General features: G+C 38.4%; 1 protein-coding gene across 2 annotated transcripts in view; it reads left to right on the top strand.

The window, feature by feature from the left end:
* Positions 1-23,837, top strand: part of MED27 (mediator complex subunit 27) — a 166,941-nt gene that overhangs the window by 101,223 nt on the left and 41,881 nt on the right. For both annotated transcript variants that reach the window (XM_024192912.2, XM_024192911.2), the window contains exon 4: positions 22,635-22,728. In XM_024192912.2, the coding sequence (XP_024048680.1) occupies positions 22,635-22,728 (94 nt within the window). The remainder of the gene's footprint in view (positions 1-22,634; positions 22,729-23,837) is intronic.

Genomic DNA, 23,837 nt, shown 5'->3' with positions numbered 1-23,837 from the left:
GCATGCTTTATGTTTGGGTGCTCTATTTCTTGGCACCTTAGCAGGGCCTGATTCTCAGAAAGTAGTGAGTGCCCCCACACTGAAAATCATAAGGTGTTTCAAATTGGGCACTCAGAAATTGAGGAACCCAAAGTCACTAGACACTTTTGAAAGTCTTAGCTATATTCTTTTAGGTAGGAGACCATAATGCTATGGTTTTCCATTTTAGTTTAGTGTTCAGAAAATATATTTTTTTCTGTTAACTTACTTTTCGAACACCAGTTTCTTTTTTAATTAGTCAGTTGAACTAGCTTTTCATTTATGTTTAAGTTTTTTAAATGTTGGATTTATATATTACTTGAGTCGCCTAATTCATCTGTGATGTAACTCCATTGGATCTAGAAGTAATAATGCAGTTTAATATTTTAATTTCCCCCCCTTTTTCTGAAAATGCTGCAGGTAATGTAGAGACGGTATAGAAATATACTTATAGGGGCAGAACTCTGTTTAGATTCTAACTTTGATTTTTTTTGTTATTTTTAGTGGAATTTTTTCTGACACTCTCTTTTCCTCTCCATATGCTTTAGCTGTACTACAGCTGTTGAGCACGTGTGGGAGGGAAAGAGGGGAGGGATATGGGGACCTGAGTGTCAGAAAAGTTGTATTACCACATTAAGTCTTTTCTGACCTCTGCTGTGACTGCAAACAGGTTTCTTGTGATGTCGGGGCAGAACATCAGGTGAGAAGGAATCTGACCACAAGAGCGGGAAAACGGCCAAACAACTTTTTTTTTTTTTTTTTTTTTTTTTTTTTTTTCAGTTTCTACGAAGTTACTTTGCATAAGTTTGTGAGCTGTACTTGGCAAGCCCAGAAGTAAATGGCATGGTAGATCATTTTCCTTACCAAATCCCATTTTTTAAAATGAAACAAACTCTTATGTAAAAATGCCAGAAGTAATCTTCTGCCAGTAATTGTTTTTTATTCTTTAAAGTGAATTTGATGCTTTTCAAAGCAATTTGAGGGACTTAGTCACCCAACTCACATTGACTTTCAATGGGAGCTGATGACTAACTCCCTCATGCCTTCTGAAAATCCCAGCCTGATTTAATACACTGTATGGTAGTGAAACTCCTGTATAAAGTTGCGTTGGAGAAATAAGTGACACCGATATAAAGTGTGGGATTTATGAAGCAAAAATAAATTTTGAATTGTGTATTATGCATTCTAAATGTCTGCATTAGATGGGAATCTAATTTATTAACACCTAATTGCATGTTGATATATTCAGACCCCCCTACTCCCGGTCAAAAAAAAAACCAACAACAAAAACCAACAACCCACACCACACATACACCTTGCACAAGACCTCTCTGGTTCCTCGATGTTTTAAGATTAGATTTCTCAGTTCTGATGTATCATAGGCAAATTGACATATTTGTTAAAAACATAATCCTGAAGAGAAACTTCATGGGTTGATTACAAAATCCCATAAGAAAACCTTTAAATTAGAAGCTCATGTAGCTTAATTTTTTAATTTTTAGCCTGATTTTTTTGTTTATTAAAAGTTTCTCCAGAAATTTGGTTACACTGAGTTCTGTATGTAAAGTACATGTGTTACCTATTTAATCATTTTTGTCATGTTTCTTACCATGAAACATCAGTAGTATCTATGGCTGGTATCAATCATGCCATCTCGTATATTATTGGGTGAAGCATAACAAAGGTAAGGTAACAAGCGGCTAGTCACGTTCATTGTTTTTAAAAGGCAAGAAACTGAGCTTTACATTTACGCATTCATTCAGCTCTTCACTTCCAAAGATGGTCTGCAAATATTGAAAGTCTAAATGAGTGAACGTGGCTCTGCATTGAATTCGCTGCCTGAAATATTCCATTGTAAAGCATCTAGGGTCAAATTCTGCCCCCTAAATTGACAGGGCTGCATTGGGTCTAAGTGAGTGTGGTACTTGGCCCCTAATAAGGGAACAGACCAGAAATGTTTGCAAGGCTGTGACTAGAACGCTGATCACTAGGCAAATGATGAGTTCACTTACAATTTTGAATTGAATTAAACAAATTTATTGCTTTAACCCTTTAGTCTTTTGTAACAAACCCAGCTGTCAATCTCATAAACTGCATTTCAGCATATGGTCTATAAAGTGCTCTGGTTAATATGAGTGGTGCACTGAGGCCTAAATCCAGGCTCTTATCAGTCTGTCTTACATATGTGTATGGCTCCTATTTTACTGTAGAATCTGAGTGCTTGACCTTTTTTTTTTATGCATTTATGATCACAATACATTTGTGTGGTAGAAGAATACTATATCCTCGTTTTACTGATGGGAAGCTGAGGCACAGAGAACTGTGACTTGCCCAAGGTCAAACAGGAAGTCTGTGGTGGAGCAGGAAATTGAAATGGATCTCAAGTCCCAAATTAGAATGGTTACATCCTTCCTCTTTAAGTATATGGGCTGGGCACTAGAGAAATGCACATGGGGGAATGGAGAAATCCTTCCTACTTCCTCTTCCATCTTGGCTAATAGCTATCTTCCATGAATTTATCTAGTTCTTTTTTGTAATCCAGTTATACTTTTGGCCTTAACAACATCCCCTGGCAATGAGTTCCACAGGTTTACTGTGTTGTGTAAAGAAATACTTCCGTATGTTTGTTTTAAACCTGCTGTCTATTAATTTCATTGGGGGTGGTTTTGTTAGCTCTCCTGCCGGTAAAGAGCAGCTACACAGGAGACCTTTCAGCATTACAGCTGTAGCAGTACAGCTGTGCCACTGTACGGTAAGCAGTGTAGACATAGCCTTGTGTTGAGTACGGTAATAGTCTCCTGCTCCCCATCCAGCAGAAACACCAGCCAAAAGAGTGATCTTTTGCCAACCTGGGCTCAGCTACTAGCCCCTTCCTAGGAGGCAGGCCTCGGTTATAACAGCCTATCCTAAAGCCTAGCAATGGGCCTACAGATGAGGCCAGACCTATCCTCCCACAGAGAGGTATCTGCCAGGCTTCTTGCAGCATGTGGGGGTTGCCAGTCTGCTCTTCTTCCCAGCCAGCCTCCAGCTACTGGGCTTTCCTTCCCTAGACTATCTCCTTGCACAGGTGTAGCAGGGTGAAGCTAATTGAGCTCATGGCTTCTCTTTAATCCCTTCCTGTCCGGTGCAGGGTTGTATATCCCATCAAACCTTCCTTTTAAAAACACAAAATAATAATAAAAATAGTTTATATGATTTAATTTCTATTGAATAGAGAAAAGTGAAAGGTGGAAAACTAGCATTCTGAAGTGCAGGGTGTGAAACAACTTTTTCTTTGACACTTCCATCCCTGCCCCAACCCCCCGCAGCAAACCTAAGACTTGGTTTCTTGAAATCATGAATGTACTTATTGTGCCATCCATCCATTCTTGCTGTCTGAGTGAGCTGACAGGAGACTGAAATTTACAAGTAAACTGCTCTCAAATTCATTTGGAGAACAAGATTCCCATCCATTCCAGTCAAAAGAAACAAGCAGATAAGAAGTTTGGATAGCAGGTTCTGTGTGTGAGCACCCATAATTCGAGGAAACCCAATTGCTTTGTGTTTGCTGATGGGCCGCCAAACCAAGGTATTGAGATTTTAGTACTGTTTCACCTTTTCTTGGGAGGGCTGTTTTTAATTATCTTTCTGCATCAGAAGATTTCAAACAGCTAAATTGTCATCTTAAATAGTAATAATTTTTTCAGATTTTGACCTTGTCATATGAGCCAAGTCTCTCTGTAAAGAATGAGAGTGTACAGCAGTGTGTGAGTTTGTGTATACAGTTGACCATTGCTTTTCAAAATGGCAGTCTCTTGGGGACTTCATGTATCACAATAAAACAATTCATTTTGGAAAATTTCCATTCACAATCTGGGCAAACTGACTGAATATGGTTCATGTGACTAATAATGTTTGCTGTTACCCATACATACTATTAATATTGATTTTTTTTTTAAACAGTCACATTAGGACACAAACAGAAATAGATGGAAATTGTGTAGCTGGATATTATAGTTTAGTGGCTTACTGAATTTTTTTAACAAACTTTTAAATACATATATTTGTTTTTCAGAATTCTTTTCCAGATTTTGAAGGTTTATAATGAAAGCACAACTTCTATGAATCACTGGTAATTAGTCAAATGATGAAATATTCCTTACATCATGATATGTACTGAGCTATAATACAATTCGGTATTCCTTGTTCAGGTTTATAGAATCTTTATTATTCCACACAAATTTCTCTTATACACAGAAACATGTTTATCTTTAAAAAGTATTGAACCTTAAAAAGGTTGATACTGCAAATTGTCCAGTTTAGCCTTGCTCCCAATTCAAATGCATTTAATGTGTGCTAGAGCTTAAAGTAAAAGGTGTTTGAGTGGCTGCTTGGTTGATATATATCACTTTATCCAGAATTTGTACTAACAAATAGATTTTTATTGCAGTAACTTTACCATTATATGTCCCAATAATGTATTCTATTGAAAAGAGAGAAAAATACCTTGGCAAAGGAACAGATTACAAATGTAACATTCCATCACTGTGGGTTGCTTGTGGCTTGAATGCAATGATAAAGGATATTCTTTTGGTAGCTATAACATTTGTCTGTCCTCTCAAATGTAGGTGGTTTTGTTTTGTTTTGTTTTTCCTACTATCTGCGTGTCTCCTTCTGTCTCTTGAATTTCTGGTGTTTGCATTGTCTGGCTGCCTTCTAAATGAAACTTTGATATAAAAACGAGGAGGGCAAGCCAGCTTTAGAGGTCTATGTGGAAAATACAGCAGGCAGCACAGCACAGATTCAAAGGGAAAATATCTCATAACTCTCCAGAAACTTAAAAAATACTTGAGAGGTAGAATCTGGACTTCTACTTCCTCTAAATTGCCACATGAGAAAAAACATAAATATCCATCTATTGAACATCAACTTTCAGCTTATATTTGTAGGGATAAAACAGTCTGCCTTTTATCGAAGTAGAGTATCTTCATCCCAGTACTTGCTAACAGGCTATGAAATATTAGATATGGTAGGGTGAATAACTGCAAAACACAAAACCCATCCACTAGATGAAGGTAGAAGTTCTGACATGCATGTTGGTGCCTTTATTAGATGCTGAGATTGCATAGACAAATGCATTGTCATATTTATAGCTACATTTGAAAAACACACATTGTGAGCAATTGAAATTCCACAGAAATGAGAAACAAATTTCAGGAAACGTCAAACATTAAATTCATAATAGTTGAAAGAATGCATTTAATCTACAAAATACTATGTGAAGGTGATCAGAGTTTGATTTAATCCACCAAAGTAAAAGACATTATTTGAAACAGAAAATGATGCCAGAGACATGCCTATGCTTCCATAATAAGCAAACTGCAACACTATGATTTAATAAAATTCAATCTTGGGATTCTACCAACCTCTACTCTCTTGGTTTATGATGTTGCTAGTAACTCTCTGGGGAATTATATTCCTAATTCTCCCTCCCCCCATTTGTCTGTTTGGGTTTTTGTTGGGTTTTTGAATCTTCAGTAAGTTCAGGGGGGTTGTGTGAATAACATAAATGATCACTATGTTCTCTTTCTTCCAGCAATGCTAATAATGTGGTCAAGTATAGTGCATTAAAAAAGTATAACAATGAAAACTTGGTATGCTTGCTATGCATCAATCTTTCTACCCAAGGGTAAAATCTCGCTGGCCTGAAATGGATATAGAATGCATAATAGGTAACATACTTCATCCATAGATCTCCAAGTCCGTCACAAAAGCAGGTTGTTATCATGATTCCTATTTTACAGAGTGAGAAATGAAGCACAGAGCAGGGAGGTGAGGTGACTTTCTCCTGTTGCTATTCTTCCATAGCAGAGCTGAAAATAGAATACAGATCCTTTTTCATGCCATTCTTGTTTTACAAGCTTGGACGCAGGAATGATATGTTACAATTTAGGCCCCAGTCCTGCAAACAGTCCAACTGGGGTGGACCGTTGCACCTGGGCAGAGCCTCACTGACTTCATTAGGACTCTGTGTGGGCTCACCTGGATCTGATTGCAGGATCAGGGCCTTTGAGAAAAGGAATTTGAGGTATTTTCTGTCTGTGAAAAACTACAGACAGTATAGTCATGAAATTTTTAATGTCTGCAGTTCTCTCCTGTCACTGCTCATGAGTAAGGCTGCAATTTAGTCATGGAGGTCACGGAATCCATGACTTCCAAAGACCTCCGTGACTTCAACCAGTGCTGGCTGGGAGCTGCAGGGTCCCCTGCTGCCCGCAGAGGCAGGGAGCTGTTGGGTATCCCTGCAGCTCCTGGCCACCGCGGGTGGCAGAGGGGAGCCCCTCAGCTCCCTACCGCTGCTCCCGGCCGCTGCGGGTGGCAGGGGGGACTCGGCTGCGGGGGGGATCCCCACTGCTCTCATCCATTGTGGGTTACAGGGGTGATCCCCGGAGCTTCCGGCTGCCGCGGGCAGCAAGAGGAACCCCCGACGCTCTCAGCCACCACGGGCATCAGGCGGCAGGAGGGACTCCCACTGCTCCTGGCCACTGCTAGCATCAGGGGAGATCTGCCGCTCCTCACCGCCATGGACGGCAAGAGGGACCCCTACCGCTCCTGGTCACCCCGGGCATCGTGGGGATCCCCAGAGCTCCACGGCCGCAGCTGCCCAGGCTTCCCATTTTGTCATGAGTATTTTTAGTAAAAGTCACAGACAGGTCACGGGCTTCTGTGAATTTTTCATTATTGTCCGTGACCTTTACTAAAAATATCTGTGTGAAAAACAGCCTTACTCATGAGTTACCCAGTTATGTCTAATACATGAAGACTTCAGAATTCCATTATAATGCCAACCATTATGTATGTTTGCATTCATAGTCTTTTTTCTTTCTTCCTCTTGCCTCCACTTTATACATTAAACAAAAATTTACGCAGATATGAGTTATATTACATAATGTAGATATTATCTAATGGTCACATGTAATTGCATTCGTATTGTTTACACACACCAATCAAACCTATTCTACGGTCCTTTACATATAAAACTACAGAAAACATTTAACCATCATCTCCATGATAAAGTTAGTTTCTGAATGTTATGCTACTCCAGGTTGGTTCTTCATATTGACTAATTGGATTGTATTCTGATTGTTAGTGTTCTGGTATCAGATCTTTGGACTGTCAGGACACCCACTGTAAGAAGTTTGCTCAGTGGTATTTAGTAAAACAGAAGAAACTGCAGCAAAGATTTTCATGCTGGAAAATCAATATAAATGTATTTGTTTATGAATATTTGCCCCTTACGTTCTCCAATATAAAAAGCTAACATTTGTACTCTGAAATTGTTTTAAAGGAATGTAGCTGAAACAGTGGTGTGTTGTATGCTTAGTCTGTTTTTAGGTGGAGTAAATGACTGCTGCTAATGTTTATTGTTAGATTGTGAAGTAAATTCTACTTTTACAAACAGATGTAGAGTTTAAACAATGAGTTTGTGTGCTGTGAAGTATTTGTTCTGAAATCCTATTACCACTGATGTTGCACATTTAGGGAGGGTTGTTTTTCCTTTCAAGCTATGTATAAAGGAATTATTGACAATTTTCACAAAACATATAAAGACTAGTAAACAAGCTCAGACAAGAATCCAGTAATGACTGTAAAATAGACACATGCTTATTTCACTAAGCACATTCACACATTCTAATGTTCACAACCCTCTTTTGATTACTATTGTGGAGCTAAAGAGTTCTGGAAGAAGGTTCCATGCTAGTTACAAAGAAAACTGTTTCAATACTATTAAAATCACCAATATGGATTTTACTGCAGGGTCCTTCTCTCTAACTTACACATATTGTTACATTACATCACTTACACTGTATGGTAGCATTATGGATTTATTTAATGCTGTGATCAGGAATCTTTTTGCTTTATATTTAAAAACAAAAAACCCAATTCCCCTCTTCAAGGTAATTCAATGTAAACAACTGTTAAAGAATGTTATAACTGAGAATTTGAATGCTCAGATGTCAGGAAATGTCCGTCTGTCTGACTGAAGGGAGGCCATGAGTGTGCACTTGTGTGTGTAGAGGTGTGAGCTACAATTACTGGGGAATTATAGCTTTGAATTTCCTGACAACTGTGTTTATATTTTCAACAGTAATCTCAGGTTAGTGTTGTTTTTGAGATGTTTTCTTTTTTAATTTTTGTGAGTCTCTTCGCAGATGGGATGGGGTGCCCACCCCACACAAGGCCTGACTTGTTAAAAAGGGCCAGTTAACCCCATGACAGGCTGCACCTGGAGGAGAGTCAGGGCAGATGAGGTCTTATGAATGATGATGCCCAACTGGGCAAGGGCAGACTGATCTGATATAAAAATAGAGAGCAAGAGGGGGGCATCAGAAAGGAACTTTCCAGTCATTCCCTAGAGAGGAGGGTTTCATTAGCACAGTGGCTATCTTTGGCACCAGTGGTGACTGCAGCAGGGCAGATCACTTTGTCAGGATTGGTACCAACCTCGGTGTTGGTACCGACAGTGAGTATGATACCCTTGCTAGTTGTTAGGGCACCGACTTTGGTATCTACCTCAGTGGCAATGCAGCCAACATATTGAACTTTGCACGAGGCTGGATGTTTCTTCGCTTCTCCGGGGGGTGGCTTCCCTATGAAATCTGGATGACTTTGATCCATTGGGATCAAGTTGGCAGCCATCCTCCCCCTCATCTTTGTTCTTTAGACATTAGTCTAGAAGGTGGTTGAGACCTTCTTTGTCTTCAGGATTGGTACCGTTTCTACAGTAGAGATGGCCTCTTGGTCCAGTGCTTGCTGGCAACTGATGCTATACGCTTCTCCGCACTGGCCTCTGTGGAATCCAGGGGAGGTTCATCATTCTTTAAAATCCTGATCCTACATCCACTTCACCCAACCATTTGGGGGTATCAGCTCCTCAGCCACTTTGTTGCAAACTCAAGCAGAGGCAGCTCCTTTGGAGCATGTGCACACTGAACAGGTATATACAGATATCAGTACTGCAGCAAGAGGTTCCAGTGGTTTCTCTTCCTTTGTCCGCCTCGTCACCAAATGACTAGGTAGTGCCGGAGTCTTTCTTCCCAGTGCCTGGAGATTTTAAGGAGCATCAAAATCCTCTCAGAAAAATGGCTTTGGCGCCTTGCATATGCAGGCTGATTTTGTGCAAGGGAACGCACTAATTGGTGGACTCCCTTCAGTCTTTGAACCTGGGAAGAGTAGTTCTCCCCATAAATGAAGCACTCCTGTGGAGTACTCCAGCTTCTTTGACACCTATGGCAAAGTGTACGGACAAGTGTTGTTATGCTATCGTGCAGGGGTTGCGTTTCTATTCGCGTCCTGCCCCTAACTCACTTATCCTGACATGTGAGGTAGTGCTTGGTAGTCTACTTGAAGAGGACTAAACCATTTTGTTCATCGTGTTGACTTTTGTCTGCTGTGTGAATTAGATGAAATGTCAGCTGGTCTCTACTCAAATGATCTCCAGGTGGATAACTTCCTATATTACCACATCTTCTGTGGTAGTTCAGACTATGCCCCCATAGTCATTACAGGCCCATTTGACAAGAGCATAAGTGACAATCAATCACATTTCTCAGCAGTGTCTCAATATTGGCTTCCATGGTCTTCCATACTTATTTTTGCTAGACATTATGCTATTACCATGGCACCTAGATCAGACATGAACTTTGGGAAGGCTGTTGTGCAGTCACTGTTTAAATAGACTCCAAGCCTCACCATCTACCGAAAATGCTTGGGAGTCACCTGAGTGCAATACACATCTCAAACCACTCAAAAAAGAAAAGATGGTTACTTATCTGTACTACTTAACTGTTGTTCAAGATGTGGGTGCCGACATGTAATCAACAACTCTCCCTCTGCGTTGGAGTCTTCAGCCTTGGATTTCAGTGCAAAGGAATTGAGAGAAGTCAGGTCAGCACCGTCTTTATGTAGCCGGGGAGGGGCTAAGGCGATAGAGCTCAAGCACCACCCCTATGGATACTCTTCGTTAAAGTTCTCTGTCTTCAGTGCGCTGGGTGCGCGCACCTGAGTGGAATATACATCTGCACCTACGTTTCAAAGAACAATAGTTACAGTAAAGTTACGTAATTATCTTTTCCTTAACAACCAAAATAGCACTACCTGCAGTGTAGAGTCTAAAATAAACTAAGGAAAACATTTTAAAACTCCTACCCCTTAGGGTTTGGAGCTTAACCTGTTGACTTTTTTGATGCATGCTGGTTCAGCTATTTGAAATTTGCAGGTCTTTGCTGCATTTTTTGTAAAGTGCTTTTGACGTCACTGTTTTATTTTACAAATCACTTACCTGAGGGTGTTATTGCCAGATAAGCCTTAAAGTAAATCCGCAGAAAAGATTTCTTTTGTATTTGCCCTGTGATGGCCCCCACCCCCCAAGCCTTCAGAAACTTCATCTTGTGAAGGAGTAAAAGAAAAATGAGTGAGAATTCTTAGTGGTGTGTGGTTCACCTACTTCAGGGGTTTTCAGACTTTTCTACTGGTGACCCCTTTCACACAGCAAGCCTCTGAGTGCGACCCCCCCCCTTATAAATTAAAAACACTTTTTTATATATTTAACACCATTATAAATGCTGGAGGCAAAGCAGGGTTTGGGGTGGAGGCTGACAGCTCGCAACCCCCCATGTAATAACCTCATGACCCCCTGAGGGGTCCTGACCTCCAGTTTTAGAACCCCTGACCTATGCAAAATTCTTCAGAGCTTGCTCTATGGGAAGAGATATAAATGAAAAGATGGATGCATCTTAAATTTGCAGTTCAGTTTGGGCTTTGATCCGGCAAGGAGTTCCGGGCATGGGTGGATGTTCTGGTGTCCCATGTGTTGCATTGGGGCTTGTCTACATTATATAGAAAGTTGTACTACTTTGTCTATACTTGTACAGTTAAAGCAGTACACTGCCTAGTGAGGATTTGGTTATGTTGGCGTAAAAGTGCTTTATACCATATACCTATTTCTGTAGGGGATGGGGAATAACTTATACTGGTATAAGTCAATGTGTTCACACTAGGACTTTTAGTAGATTAATTATTTTAGTAAAATAAATAAAAATAAAATAAAAATTCACATTCTTAACTGAAAACGTTTAACAGTTAAACTTTTAAGTGCCGAGCAGACCTTGGAGTTTGGTTGACCAGAATTTGCTCCCTTGATTCCTCAGGCCATCATAGACCGCACAATCGTCCTTTTGACACAGGGAAAAAATTCTGTTTGTCTCTCCAGATGAACTGCCTGTCCTCCTTGAGAGACACTTAATAATGTGCTTGGGTTGGCTGCCTGAGAGAAATGCAGTTTTCCTCTATGGTGCAGCAAGAATTAGAGTCTTAAGGGAGTAGTGAAAGAATTAGGTAGTGTGACAGGGGGAATAGTTTGAAACAAGCGGAAATGTAGGCAGGAGCAGCCTTGAGTTGCTCTGAGAATGAAGATGTGAAAAAAGAGAAGGAACCCAGTGAAGGGATTCAAAAAGGGGAAGGTGGCATTGGAGCAGCTGGAGGAGGCTGAAGAATGAAGAGGAGAGGAGCAAGGAGGTTACAGTAGCTGAAATGAAAGATGATCAAGGCATGCTAAAGGGTTTTATCAAAAGAGTCAGAAAATGAAGGGTGGATTTTAGAGACATTGAGATTTTGATGAGAGCCAAAAACTTCTGGAATTTTGGGAAAGGGACTGAGATGTGTTTCCATCTTCAAAGCACGAATCCTCTGCTCATGCCAGCTGTCTAATTGAATGTTTCAAATCTTGTTGCTTTCTCAGTGTGAGAATTTACTGAATCTCCCTTCAGGCTCTCTCCACTGCCCATCTGAGCATGCAGTGTCACTTCACGAGAACTGGCAGAGATCACTGGTTTAATAATTATTGTTAATGGGTACTGCTGGAAAGTCTGCTATGGAGCTGAATTTGCTACGTGCAAAGGCTTGCACAGCAGGTAACTGTTGAATTAAACTATAATTTTCACCCCAAGATTAATAAATTATATTCAGTATAAAAAATTATACCAGAACTGTGGTTTTCCTATTTTTATTGCTATCTTCAGTACACATAACGCCTGACATCTGCTTATTCTCTTTATCAGAATGGTAATAATTAAAACTCCACCACTATTAATAACCTTAAATCACATACATTTACTACCTGGGTACAGTGCTTATTGTTACAAATAGTTTGAAGTCTAGTGACTACTTATGGTAGTGAGCACTGTGTTTGGTTAAAAAAAATTTTTTAGTAGGATCAGGCCCATCCATTTTAAATCTGTTTCTAATACTCATAAACTACTGTTCAGTTGCTTTTGGATGAAAGCAGTTGGAAAATGGGTAGAATATACTAAAAACTCCAGTGGGTTCATGGCTGGACCTCTATTCTTATGAATACTTACTTTGTTTTACCTTTTAAAACTATTATTCTGAACTTCATTGTGTATTTGTCTAGGTTTAATAAAAGTACCTATACCATAGTATAGATTATTATATATTTACTTTTTTTTTAAATCAATATAGAATTCTATTGAATTAATGTCCACTAAATATCTAATTCACCATAAATAAGAATTTCACTTCCTCAACTAACTTATTCCTCAGTGAGTCCACTCATCACAAAAAGACTGAAAAAATAAACAAGCCTTACAGCATAGATTGAAAGCCAGTAAATCCAGGCTAAATCAGATGAGGGTGGGGACCTAAGTTCCAGAGTTATGGACCTTTGAGGTGGAAGATGGAAGCAGTCTCTAAGGTGTCCAGATCCAAAACATTTTTAGGCCTTTATAGGTCAATTTTATAGTTTTATAGTTTAACTTTCACCTGGAAACAAGTTTTCAGCCACTGTAGATAATAGAGCAGAGGGTGCAGATGCTAACATCTTGGAGGCTTCTGCTATTTTACGTTGTTGCTCTGCTGTGGAGGATTGTGACTCTCTTTGGAAATCTGCTGGCCCACTACAGTATTTTGAATGTCAAACGGAATATAATAGTGCTCACGACAACAGCATTTGCCTGATTTATTCCTGTTGTGTGTCTCCCTTTTCTCCTCCAGAATTACTCCATGTCAAATTCTTTGTGAAGCGGCAGTGTTGTAAACATAATGGTGATTTTTCACTAACCTTTTGGCTTAGCAGGATATCTGCTAATCAGGATGATTTGTGGGTGTGAAATCTTATCCTATTATTATTAATAGTGTTTATTACAGTATTGCTTAAGTGCCAACCAAGAACGGGGCCCATTTTATGTTGGGCAGTGTAGGTGGTCTTTGCCACGAAGAGTTTACAATTTAAATAGACAGGACAGATGCAAGGTGGAGGAAGGGGTATAACATACAAGAAGAATGAACATTATAATGAGCTGATTTATTGTTGACATAATTACCACTTATATATAAAGGAGTAAGACGGTACCAAAGGGACAGCCGTGCTCAAAGCAGGTAGAGTGCTGTGTTGGGTAGAATATAATAGTAGCTAGATGATTTATCAGAACACTCTGGTTTATTCACAGAATTGAAAGAGGAGCAGGACTCACCAATTTCAATTAAGATTTGAAGTGATAGGCAGAGGGGTACATTGTTAATTGTGGATTTGATGGCATCTAGGGAGAAACTTTGAGATAGAATCTCTTGTTGGGTCAAGTTCTAAGGCTATCTGTTTTCAGTTACTTTTTTCTTTTTTTTTTTAAAGGCATTTGACATCTTGTCCTACCACAACCCCATAGATTGCATTACTAGAATTATTACAGGAGGTCAAGAGCAGAAAGTTTAGTTTAGGTCTGGTCTGAGATCAAGCATCTCTAGCACCCTGAATGAACCAGAATCTGGTGTCTCCTGCTGCATACGCTATTTGGATAAATACTGAACCACAGCTCTAAAGAGATGTTGTGATTTGTGATACACTGAGTTATTACTCAGCCTGAAAGCTGACTCTGGTTTGATTAACCTGAACAAAAGGAACCAAAACTAGTGCTGAAGAAAGACTTAGAGAAGCCTGGTTAGATATAACTTAGACCACATTTCATCAATGAAAAAACAGAATCTGGAAAAATAAGTTAATTTAAACAAACAAGAAAAAAGTTGCTGTAGTACACAAGTGATTATTTTGGGAGAGTTTCTTCTACTGCTCTCCAGAACACCCTGAATCGATGTTCTAGCAGGACAGCAGCAGCAGTTTGTTTATCCCATGCATAAGAGTTTTCCACTCGCTATACAAGTATGATTAAACCCTGTTGTCTGGGCAGAAGTGGAACGATATTCAGAGTTTAACAAGTCTTACAAATGTATCTTTTTTTTCCTAACATGTTTTGGGTAATATTTGTTCTCCCTCCCTTTTCCCTCAGTCCCAGCCACAACTCCAAAACAGTGATTATCAATACAAACATTCCTAATGTTTAGATTTTTGTACTGAGTGGAAAAAATGAACAGCATGCATCTTAAACACTATGTGGGATAAATGCTATTTAAATCTTGCCTGAGCTGCTAAACATCACGCTAACCATTGGATCACTGGATCTAATCCAGTAAAAAAAAAAAAAGAGAGGTCATGTTAGAAAACTAAGCCATCTGTCCAGTGTAGAATTGAAAGGCTTTTATAATGAATTACTTGTCCCTATTACTCTCTTTTTGGGGGAAGTGGGGTAGCTAGGAGTGAATCAAAGAGCATTATAGGAGCTGTTGCTGCAAAGCTGGCTTCTGAATTACTCCTACATTGTAAACCTGATCTTTTTAGCTAACAACTATATCTCAATGTTCTGCAGAACTAATTAGTGTATTAGAAACAGCATTTTGTAACTGGCTTGGCGATAACATACGGCACTGCTTCAGAAGTGTCTACTGTCTGTTGCAGGCATTGCTCTTCTAATATAAGCTAGAGGATTTTTATATGCTTATTGGCAACACCACTGGGAGGTTTTCAAAGAACTTTGACTCTCTGCTTTCCCTTTCCAGAGCTGATTTTTTAAAATGAATTTTTATAACAAAACAAAAAGATTATAGTATTTAGAATTAACTTTGGAGTCTCTGCTAATGTTTATGAAGTAGATGGTTATCTTTGATTTCACCGATGTTAATACAGCACTTGTTTATGGGAAAACTGTTCCACCACCTGAAAACAGAGTATAACATAACAGCCAGCAATGATGATGATCTGGGCACAGCACTCCAAGTCGGATCTAATTTTGTTTGCCGAATTTTACTGCATGTTTAAATGGATGTTAATGAATAATAACTATTCACCAGCTAGACTATGGATTTTCTGTTGAAGATATTCTTTTAAAGAATAATGTCCTTTTGTTGTGAAGTTTGGAGTCCCACACTGCCCTCAGTTCAAGACATGATCCTGAGATATGCTGGGAATTTGAAGTTCCTGTTGATTTCATCATATGTCTGATTTGGCCTATTTGTAAATTAAATGGAGAAACAAATCAACTTTACTCTTGGATGAAAAAGCTAAGTTTGAATGAAGTGCAGAAGTGTTGAGAAGAGTGGGATAGTAGGGGAAGAGGAAGAAGGACAAGTGCAGTGAAAGGAGCAGGAAGATGTATCTAAAGCCAATGGGGAGACAAACATGATACAATACGTGTGTAGTAGAGAATCTGATTTAAAGCCAAAAAAGAACGTGTAGGGTGTGGGGACAGGGTTTAAAACCTGTTGTTACAGCTTCATTAGAAAATCCACCATTTTGACCAACTGGTGAAATTGTATTAGATTTGATAATATTTGAATTAATTTAATTGATTAATTGATTAATCAACAGTCCTACTTTACTTTGGGAGACATGGCTTATCAGATCAGACTCACTCAAGAAGTTGCCATCATGTGGTGTACATGCAGATGGTATGATTTAATGTTGTTCACTCTTATGTCCATTTTCCTTGTTAAACTAAATGGGGATGCAGGGAGGAACTATTTGGAGGGGCAGAGAGCTGTTCCCTATTTTCCTTCCTTTTCATATATTTATCGGATGGTTTATTGACACAGTGTCAGACTCTCCACCTGCCATTTGCCTTCCATCCCTCTGCCCGATTCACAATTCTGGATGATTGTCTTAACCAAAGGCATTCTCTTTTAAACCAATTCATTGTCTCTCAAAGATTCAGGATGTATTTTTCCATAATAAATCTCTCACCAGTATTTTCTGCTCTTTATAAAATATCAATTATTGACACATACCAAATCTGTGTCCATCACCATGGTATCTGAATTCAATGGAAATTAGAACAAGCATGATATCCAGGCTGTGGAAAAGAGATAGAAAAATGATGGAATAGTATATCTAGGCCAGCCTCCCTTGCCATTTGCCTATTACATATTTAATGATTCTGCATGAGAGCCTTGAGCTTGGATAGTGGGATATAGAGAGAGCTCATCTCCTTGTCCAATGCCTCTATTGTGGAAAATAAGGTTTTCTGCTATTTGTAGATAGTTTTCTTAATTCTTACTGACAATGCATTTGCCTAGTCTTTTGGAATCCTACTAGTACTAGCTTTGACTTTCCTTTGATCAGGGTTATGGTGCTTTGTAAAATAGACTCCACTAATATTTTTCTGTGCTTAAATACCATACCCACAAAAAGAATGTGTGGAATTTGGTATAGGGTCTTTGTTGGCAATAGTACAAGAGTAGGGCCTTGAGATGAGGAAATGGTTGAATATCTTCTGCTTTAACCTTATAGAAGTGGGAAGCAGGGAACTCAAGCTCTAGACCAGGGGTAGGCAACCTATGGCATGCGTGCCAAAGGCGGCACGTGAGCTGGTTTTCAGTGGCACTCACGCTGCCTGGGTCCTGGCCACCAGTCCGGGGGGCTCTGCATTTTAATTTAATTTTAAATGAAGCTTCTTAAACATTTTAAAAACCTTATTTACTTTACATACAACAATAGTTTAGTTATATATTATAGACTTATAGAAAGAGACCTTCTAAAAACGTTAAAATGTATTACTGGCACACGAAGCCTTAAATTAGAGTGACTCAATGAAGACTCGGCACACCACTTCTGAAAGGTTGCCAACCCCTGCTCTAGACTAATTCAGTACCTCTGTAGGACAGAGTAAAATATAGGAAAGGTGGGAGTAGCTCCCTAGCCGAGGAAGTGGGATAGAGTACGTCCCAAAGGAAGGAACCATCGAGGCAGACAAGTCTGGAGTGCAAAGACTTAGGTTGGGGTAAGTGACCCCTAGGAACAGCCACACTTGAGAACTTGGAGGAGCCAACAGTATATACAGGTTCATATAGTGTTGTGTTTGAATTATCTTTTAGTAAACAAACAATATGGAGATGTGGCCTTTCAGGTTGGATTGATTTAAATCAGTGGTTTTAATCGTCAGGTTGGATCATGATTTAAATCAGCAAGCAGGGAACCTTGATTTAAATCATTGATTAAAATCTTATTTTGACTTAGATATTTTCCTAAAGAAAGATTCATTCTTATTGGTTGGTAACCATTAAAACATTGATTTGTAACCAAATATATCCATACATATTTATTTAAGCAATTATATAGCTTAATAACATGCATTTATTCAAATTCTTGACTTACATTTTTTATTATGTTAGAAAATGGTGAATGGTGTATTTTTTATTTACTAGATTTTTTTTTACTTGGGATTTGTGTCAAGCTACATTTAGATGGAAATGGGAATTTAAAAATATACAAAAACTGCATTTTAAAAACTGTTTTTATTAGTTAAATAAAACTACCTTAAATATGCTAAATACATAAGGGGAAAAAAGCTTATCAAAGTACGTTTTGGATGGAAGTATTAACCATAGTTAGTGAATTAACTAGTTTGGTTGTCGTGGGTCAGATTTTCAAAGGTATTTAGGCACCTAAAGATGCAGACAGGTGCCTAGTGGGATTTTTCAAAAGCTCCTACACAGGTTAGGCACCTAACTCCCTTTTGAACATCCTACCAGGTGCCTATCTGCATCTTTAAGTGTCTAAATACATTTGAAAATCTGTCCTCATGCCCCTCAAGTTTTTAAACTGAGTAGATCTCATCCTCTCTCACCTGTTTTTAATGCATAGATTGGAGGAGGAAACAAGATTTCCTGCTTTTTCAACACCCAATCCATTTCTTAAATTTGAATGAATTAGTGCAAATGAAAAAAATATTATTTGTGTACCTGCTATCTAAACTGAACCCAAATATAATTAAGACAAAAGCTTTGCTAGACAAGTGAAATTGAAAATACTTCCATTTGAGAAAATGTAAATACCGGCATTTGCTCAATTCTAAAGACTGAAAATAATATACATACTTAATGCAGTACATGACATTGTGACAAATTTAGAAAGTTTGAGTTGACCTCAGAAGGTAGATGTTCCCCCCGATTGTGTATCTTATTAAAAAAGCAGTACTCTTTAACTCATTAGAATTTGAGGAAGCCTCAATTAAAAATCCTGGGGCTGGCCTGTGCCAGCTGACTCAGGCTCGTGGGGTTTGGGCTGCAGGGCTGTTTAATTGCAGTGTAGATATCTGAGCTTGGGCTACAGCCCAGGCTTTAGGACCCTGTATGGTGGGAAGGTCCCAGAACTCCGGCTGCAGCCTGAGCTGTAATGTCTACATTGCAATTAAACAGCTCCGCAGCCTGAGCCCCGCGAGCCCAAGTCAGTTGGCACAGGCCAGCCGCGGGTGTCTAACTGCCGTGTAGACATACCCATTGATGCAGTGCTTTTATTTATTTAAATGATGTTAATAGGTTCTGGGAAGTTTAGGCCTTTAATGATAGATTGTGGTAATTTCAAATTTAACTTTAAACAGATTTTTTTAAAAGGAAAGATATTTACATTTTATAAAGTCTGATTTTTAAAATGTCATTTATTTAATCCATCCTCTGACCTTTCCTATCAGATTGTGGATTGCAAGAATTGATGTGTATTCAGTTTTTACCTTTTCTAAGTGTAATATAGAGGTTTCAAGTGGTGTTCAGGAGAATACATTTAATAGGCAACATTTATCTTAACGTACATTGACTTTATCATAAATTGGGACAGCTTCCGATATCTGGAATATGATGTCATGATGAGCTATGATAGCATAGTAAAATAATTGCTTCTTTTTCATGCAAACTACTGCTATTGTATTCTAAAGAGACTAGCTATGATTTGGGTCTCTGCTTAAAAAAACAAAGAAAACCCTAACTTTTCTAGTATAGATATAGGATTTAGTATTATTTTAACTTCCCTTACATAGTAAAATAAAGAATATGTCAATGTTGGTGTGAGCCTGGCTTTATATATGCCAGACAAGTGGCATAATACTTCTAAAAGTTCATTTTTCATTCCATTTTAATTATCACCCAAAACTCCAAAATCTGTTGCGATAGCTTTTTATTTAAATTCTGCAATAATTTGCATTGTTGTCCAAGGCTATGATGTGTATTGATTGAGGATCTGTTAAGGAGAAACTCCATGTTTCTTAATTAGCATATGGTTAGCAATGACCTCTTTTTTCACACACAAGTGACAGCTGAATTTGCTTTTTGCAGAGTCTGGAGTAACTGGATTCAAGTCACACAGACATATGCTTAGAATAGAAATGTATCAGATGCAGGAATGTTTAAAGTGACAGTGATACATATTGTTGATATGTAGACTATCTTGGAGCTTTGTCATGCATTTCTCCTCTTTCACCATTTTAAGGAAGACATTCCTTGCTTACACTGATTCTGACTCCACTATCAGTTAGCAAGCTGAGAGTCAATTTCATTTCCATGGATAAAAACCATTCGTTTTCCTCTTCCCCCTTGTAACAGGAAGGATGGAGCAGTTTTTTATGTTAAAATGTTACAGTAGTTCCCTTCTTTATTTGCAATAAGAGGGTTGAGTTCACCAATTGCATGAGTAGATACAACTTCATTGACTTACTGATGATGCCCAGCAGTGAATTTGGGTTACTGCAAGATAGCAATCAAAGCCTAAATGTCCCCAGTGAAAAGATTCCTTTGGATTTTTTAACCAAATAAGACTAAAAAGAATAATTTAAAACATAGTTTAAAAAGCAAAATCTCAAAATTGCTTACCCTCCTTAAACAGTTCAAATAATTCCACGTGAGAAATAGTTCTTAGATGCAGAAATGTTTTACTTTCACTTTTGTGGTGGTTAGCTAATATTGTGAAAACTCTTTTCAAAGCCTACGTGTATGCTAATATGTAAACATGTCCACATATACCTTCTTCAATTTGTAGCTCTGTAACCAACTCATGCTGTTTGTAGATGCATTCAGAAGCAACCCAATAGCACCCCATCTGATCCTGTCCTTAAAGAGCCAGAGAGTGTGCCCTGTACTTTCCTGCTTTGAAAAGGGTTTGTTAACTTTTTCAGAATACAAAGATTTTATGGTGGGTTATTATTATTCCAGTGGCACAGTTCACACCACTAGAGTTTAGCTTTTCTATAAACCCTTGTTGTCAGAGGCTTATAACTTTGATATAAAAATCCCTCCAGGCTGTTACTTTGTAATAATGGTCTCAGACTTTGATTTGAAAGTTTTTTGAGTTGTGGTACATATAAAAAGATATTTTAATTAGTTTTAAAACACTAATTTTTAAAAAATCAAAAATAAATTTGCTCAACCACTGCAAAAATAAAAACAATCAACATAGGGGTATGAGAACTCTGAAAAACTAGTTAAAGCAATTTGATGGTTACTAAAGTGATTGTTTTTTAAATATTTCAGTTCATTCTCACAAATATACCGTATATACTCGTTCATAAGCCAAATATTTTTGGTAAAAAAGTGACACATCAAAGAGCGGGGGTCGGCTTATAAATGGGTCTACGCCAAAATTTGATGATTTTAAACTCTATGGAATCATTGAATTGAATATCTAATACATCGTTGTTTTGTTTACCTGGAGCGTCTGCAGGCATGGAGCCCCTCAGCTCCCTGTGGCTGTGGTTCGCCGTTCTCAGCCCATGGGAGCTGCGGGAAGTGGCGCGCCACTTCCCGCAGCTCCCATTGGCTGGGAATGGCAAACCGCGGACACTGGGAGTTGAGGGGCTCCGTGCCTGTGAACGCTCCAGGTAAACAAAACGTCCAGGCCTGCTAGTGGCTTACCCTAACGGGCCAGGAGCCAAAGTTTGCCAACCCCTGAAATATAGAGTCGGCTTATGAAAGGGTCATACAGTTTTTGCTATTTTTACCTAACCATCTTGGGGGTTCGGCTTATAAATGAACGGGCTAATGAATGAGTATATATGGTACTTTAAAGTTTAGTACATAAAATAGTCTAATCAATTTTGTATTTTGAACATATATGTATATTTTTAACATTCATGTTATGGATCTAAAGTTTGACTTTACTCATGAGCAGTAACTATTTTCATGAGTATTTTTAATGTGTGTTTGCATTCATCTTTATAATGATAGTATTTGTGCATCATTATTTTAGTGTGCAGTTAGTTTGCTATATTATCTTTATTTTCAATAATTATTACTTAATGCACCATAAGTGTGCATAGTGCCTTACAGACAAAAAGTACAAGTTCCTTCCTGAGATGTTTATAATTTAAATTCCATGAAGTACAAAAGGTTTGCATTCTGAAATAGTGTATGTAGGTGGGGTGCTATAAAATCTTTAGGACCAACACTTCAGAATAGCTATATTACTCTGGCATTGGAAAGCCATGAATGAATTATGTAGGTCTTCTCAAACAAGAGGCAATTTAAACTTTATAGCACCTCATGCTCCCACATGTTGTCACATATTCAATATAATTTTGCCAGAGTGAAGTTATTTTTTGAAAAAAATCACTTATTCTCATTTAGTTTAGAATTATTCCTTTATTGCTCCTCTCTCTGCTTTCACATTGGGTTGCCTTGTTTACCACAACATATTAAACATGTGTGACTCTTTGAAGTATGTTAGTTACTAAGGAAACACAACTGTCATTGGTATGAATGGAGTTCAATGAGAGCATATTGTTAGAAGTTCAGTGCTAAACTTCTGTTTCCTGGTGCATCCTAGCATATTATTCAAAGGGTGCATTTGTGAGCTATAGACTTTCATATTGCTCCAAAGTGCTCTTCCAGTTTACTGCGCTTCTAGCATATAGCTTTGCTGGTGCGTGTCAGTGATGGCTGAATGGAATGTAAAAAACTTATAAAGTGCACCCAGCTCTGACTGATGAGTGGAAGGATGATATCTGAATTAGAGACGATCACAAATGTAATACAAAGTCAGCTTATATAATGTCATGGAACAATCCTTGACCAATAACCGATGGCAAGCGGTGTGACAGAAAGGTGCTTAAAAAGTATTTTGGGAGCACAGCCTTACAAATGCTTGAAAATTCTAGAGGAGTTTTGCCGTGAAGGTGTGGAGGGAGTCTACTGATTTCAGGTGCTCTGTAGGAGGAGGAAGTCTCTCACCTTTGGAAATGCAGTAGCTAATTAGGAAGAGGGGAGGAAATCAGCCATCCACCTCTTCGTCCTTTCCCCACCATTCCTTGCACACATTGGCCAGAATAAAACTTCTGGCTTGTTATCTATTGGATGGTTTGTCAAGATGGATTTTGAAATCTGTACCACAATCTTTGTGATTGTTTTAATTGCTGCATATGTGGCATAAATAGACTTCTAAAATGTTGGGTTTTTTGTTTTGTTTTGTTTGGTAGGTATGTTGATGATGTGATCAGCCGCATTGATAGGATGTTCCCTGAGATGTCTATACATTTATCCAGGCCAAATGGAACCTCTGCAATGCTTCTGGTAAGTTTCACCATTTGGTTTTGAGGTAATCCAGTGGGGGTTGAATGCTTAACAGACTAATTTGCTGTTCTTAAAATGAACATTGCTAAAGACTCAAGTACATTTCAGAGTAGTAGTGTGCCTGAGGCTGTACAATAATGTAGTTCATTTCTTCCCTTTGGTAAGGAAGATGGGAAAATATATTTGACTTTGTCCAAAAACAAAAAGTACTCATCCAGTCCTGGAAGACATATTGGCAGAGTTCAGAATCAGGAGGACTTTGTGGGAATCAGCCCACAGACATTGCAAAATGTGATTCCCAGGACTGCTTTGCATTTCTGATGGAGGAGTTGCAGGAAAGATTATTAATTGAACAGGAAAAGCATTAGATGAGTTTGAGGGGAAAATATATTTCTTTGATTTTTGCACTGATAAAAAGTGTGATAAATAACATCAGAATGACTCTGTCATTTGACACTAAAAAGATTTTGCCATCTTGACTATGGCCTGATCCTGCAGCATTGAAGTGGAAGGAAGTGTTGTCATTGAGTGCAGTGGGAGCAGGATCAAGTCTTGTTGCTGATTCTTAATTGGAGAAGCAAATATTCTTAGTATTAAGATCTTCTCTATTACCCATATTCTCCTAATTTGATATAGTGTAAGGATTAATCTTTTAATTTAGAGGGCTTTTTGTTTTGAAAAGAAAAGTAAATGGTCAAAAATAGCTCCTCCCTTTAAAGGGATTAATGTGCTACTTTAATACCTAAACTATTAGATGTGATTGTGGAAGATTGAGTCTACCCAGCCTCAGACACATTAACCATGCCTTCAGCAGCATTATCAGGGCGGGAGAGTTTAATGGGGTAAAAAAAATCCTCAGTGATCTAGATTTGTTCAAATTATTTCTGGGTCAGTGAGTTTCTGTTCCATGATGAAGTCAGGAATTTGGCATCGGAGTGAATGAGCAGTAAAGACTGGATTATCGATAAATAGGTCCAAGATATTAGAGTTACTTCTGTCTGAGCGAACAAGCTTTTATTCCACAAGGACCTATCAGCCACATCAATTTTCACATGCAGCTGCTGTGTTAATGGCAAGAAGAGAGCTTTTAAAATTTTTAGTGTACAAGA

The sequence above is a fragment of the Terrapene carolina genome, unplaced genomic scaffold, assembly GCF_002925995.2.
Source record: "Terrapene carolina triunguis isolate 2854851 unplaced genomic scaffold, T_m_triunguis-2.0 Scaffold238, whole genome shotgun sequence".
Lineage (NCBI taxonomy): Eukaryota > Metazoa > Chordata > Testudines > Emydidae > Terrapene > Terrapene triunguis.
Note: the sequence above shows the minus strand (reverse complement) of the source record. Positions and strands in the feature narration are given on the sequence as shown.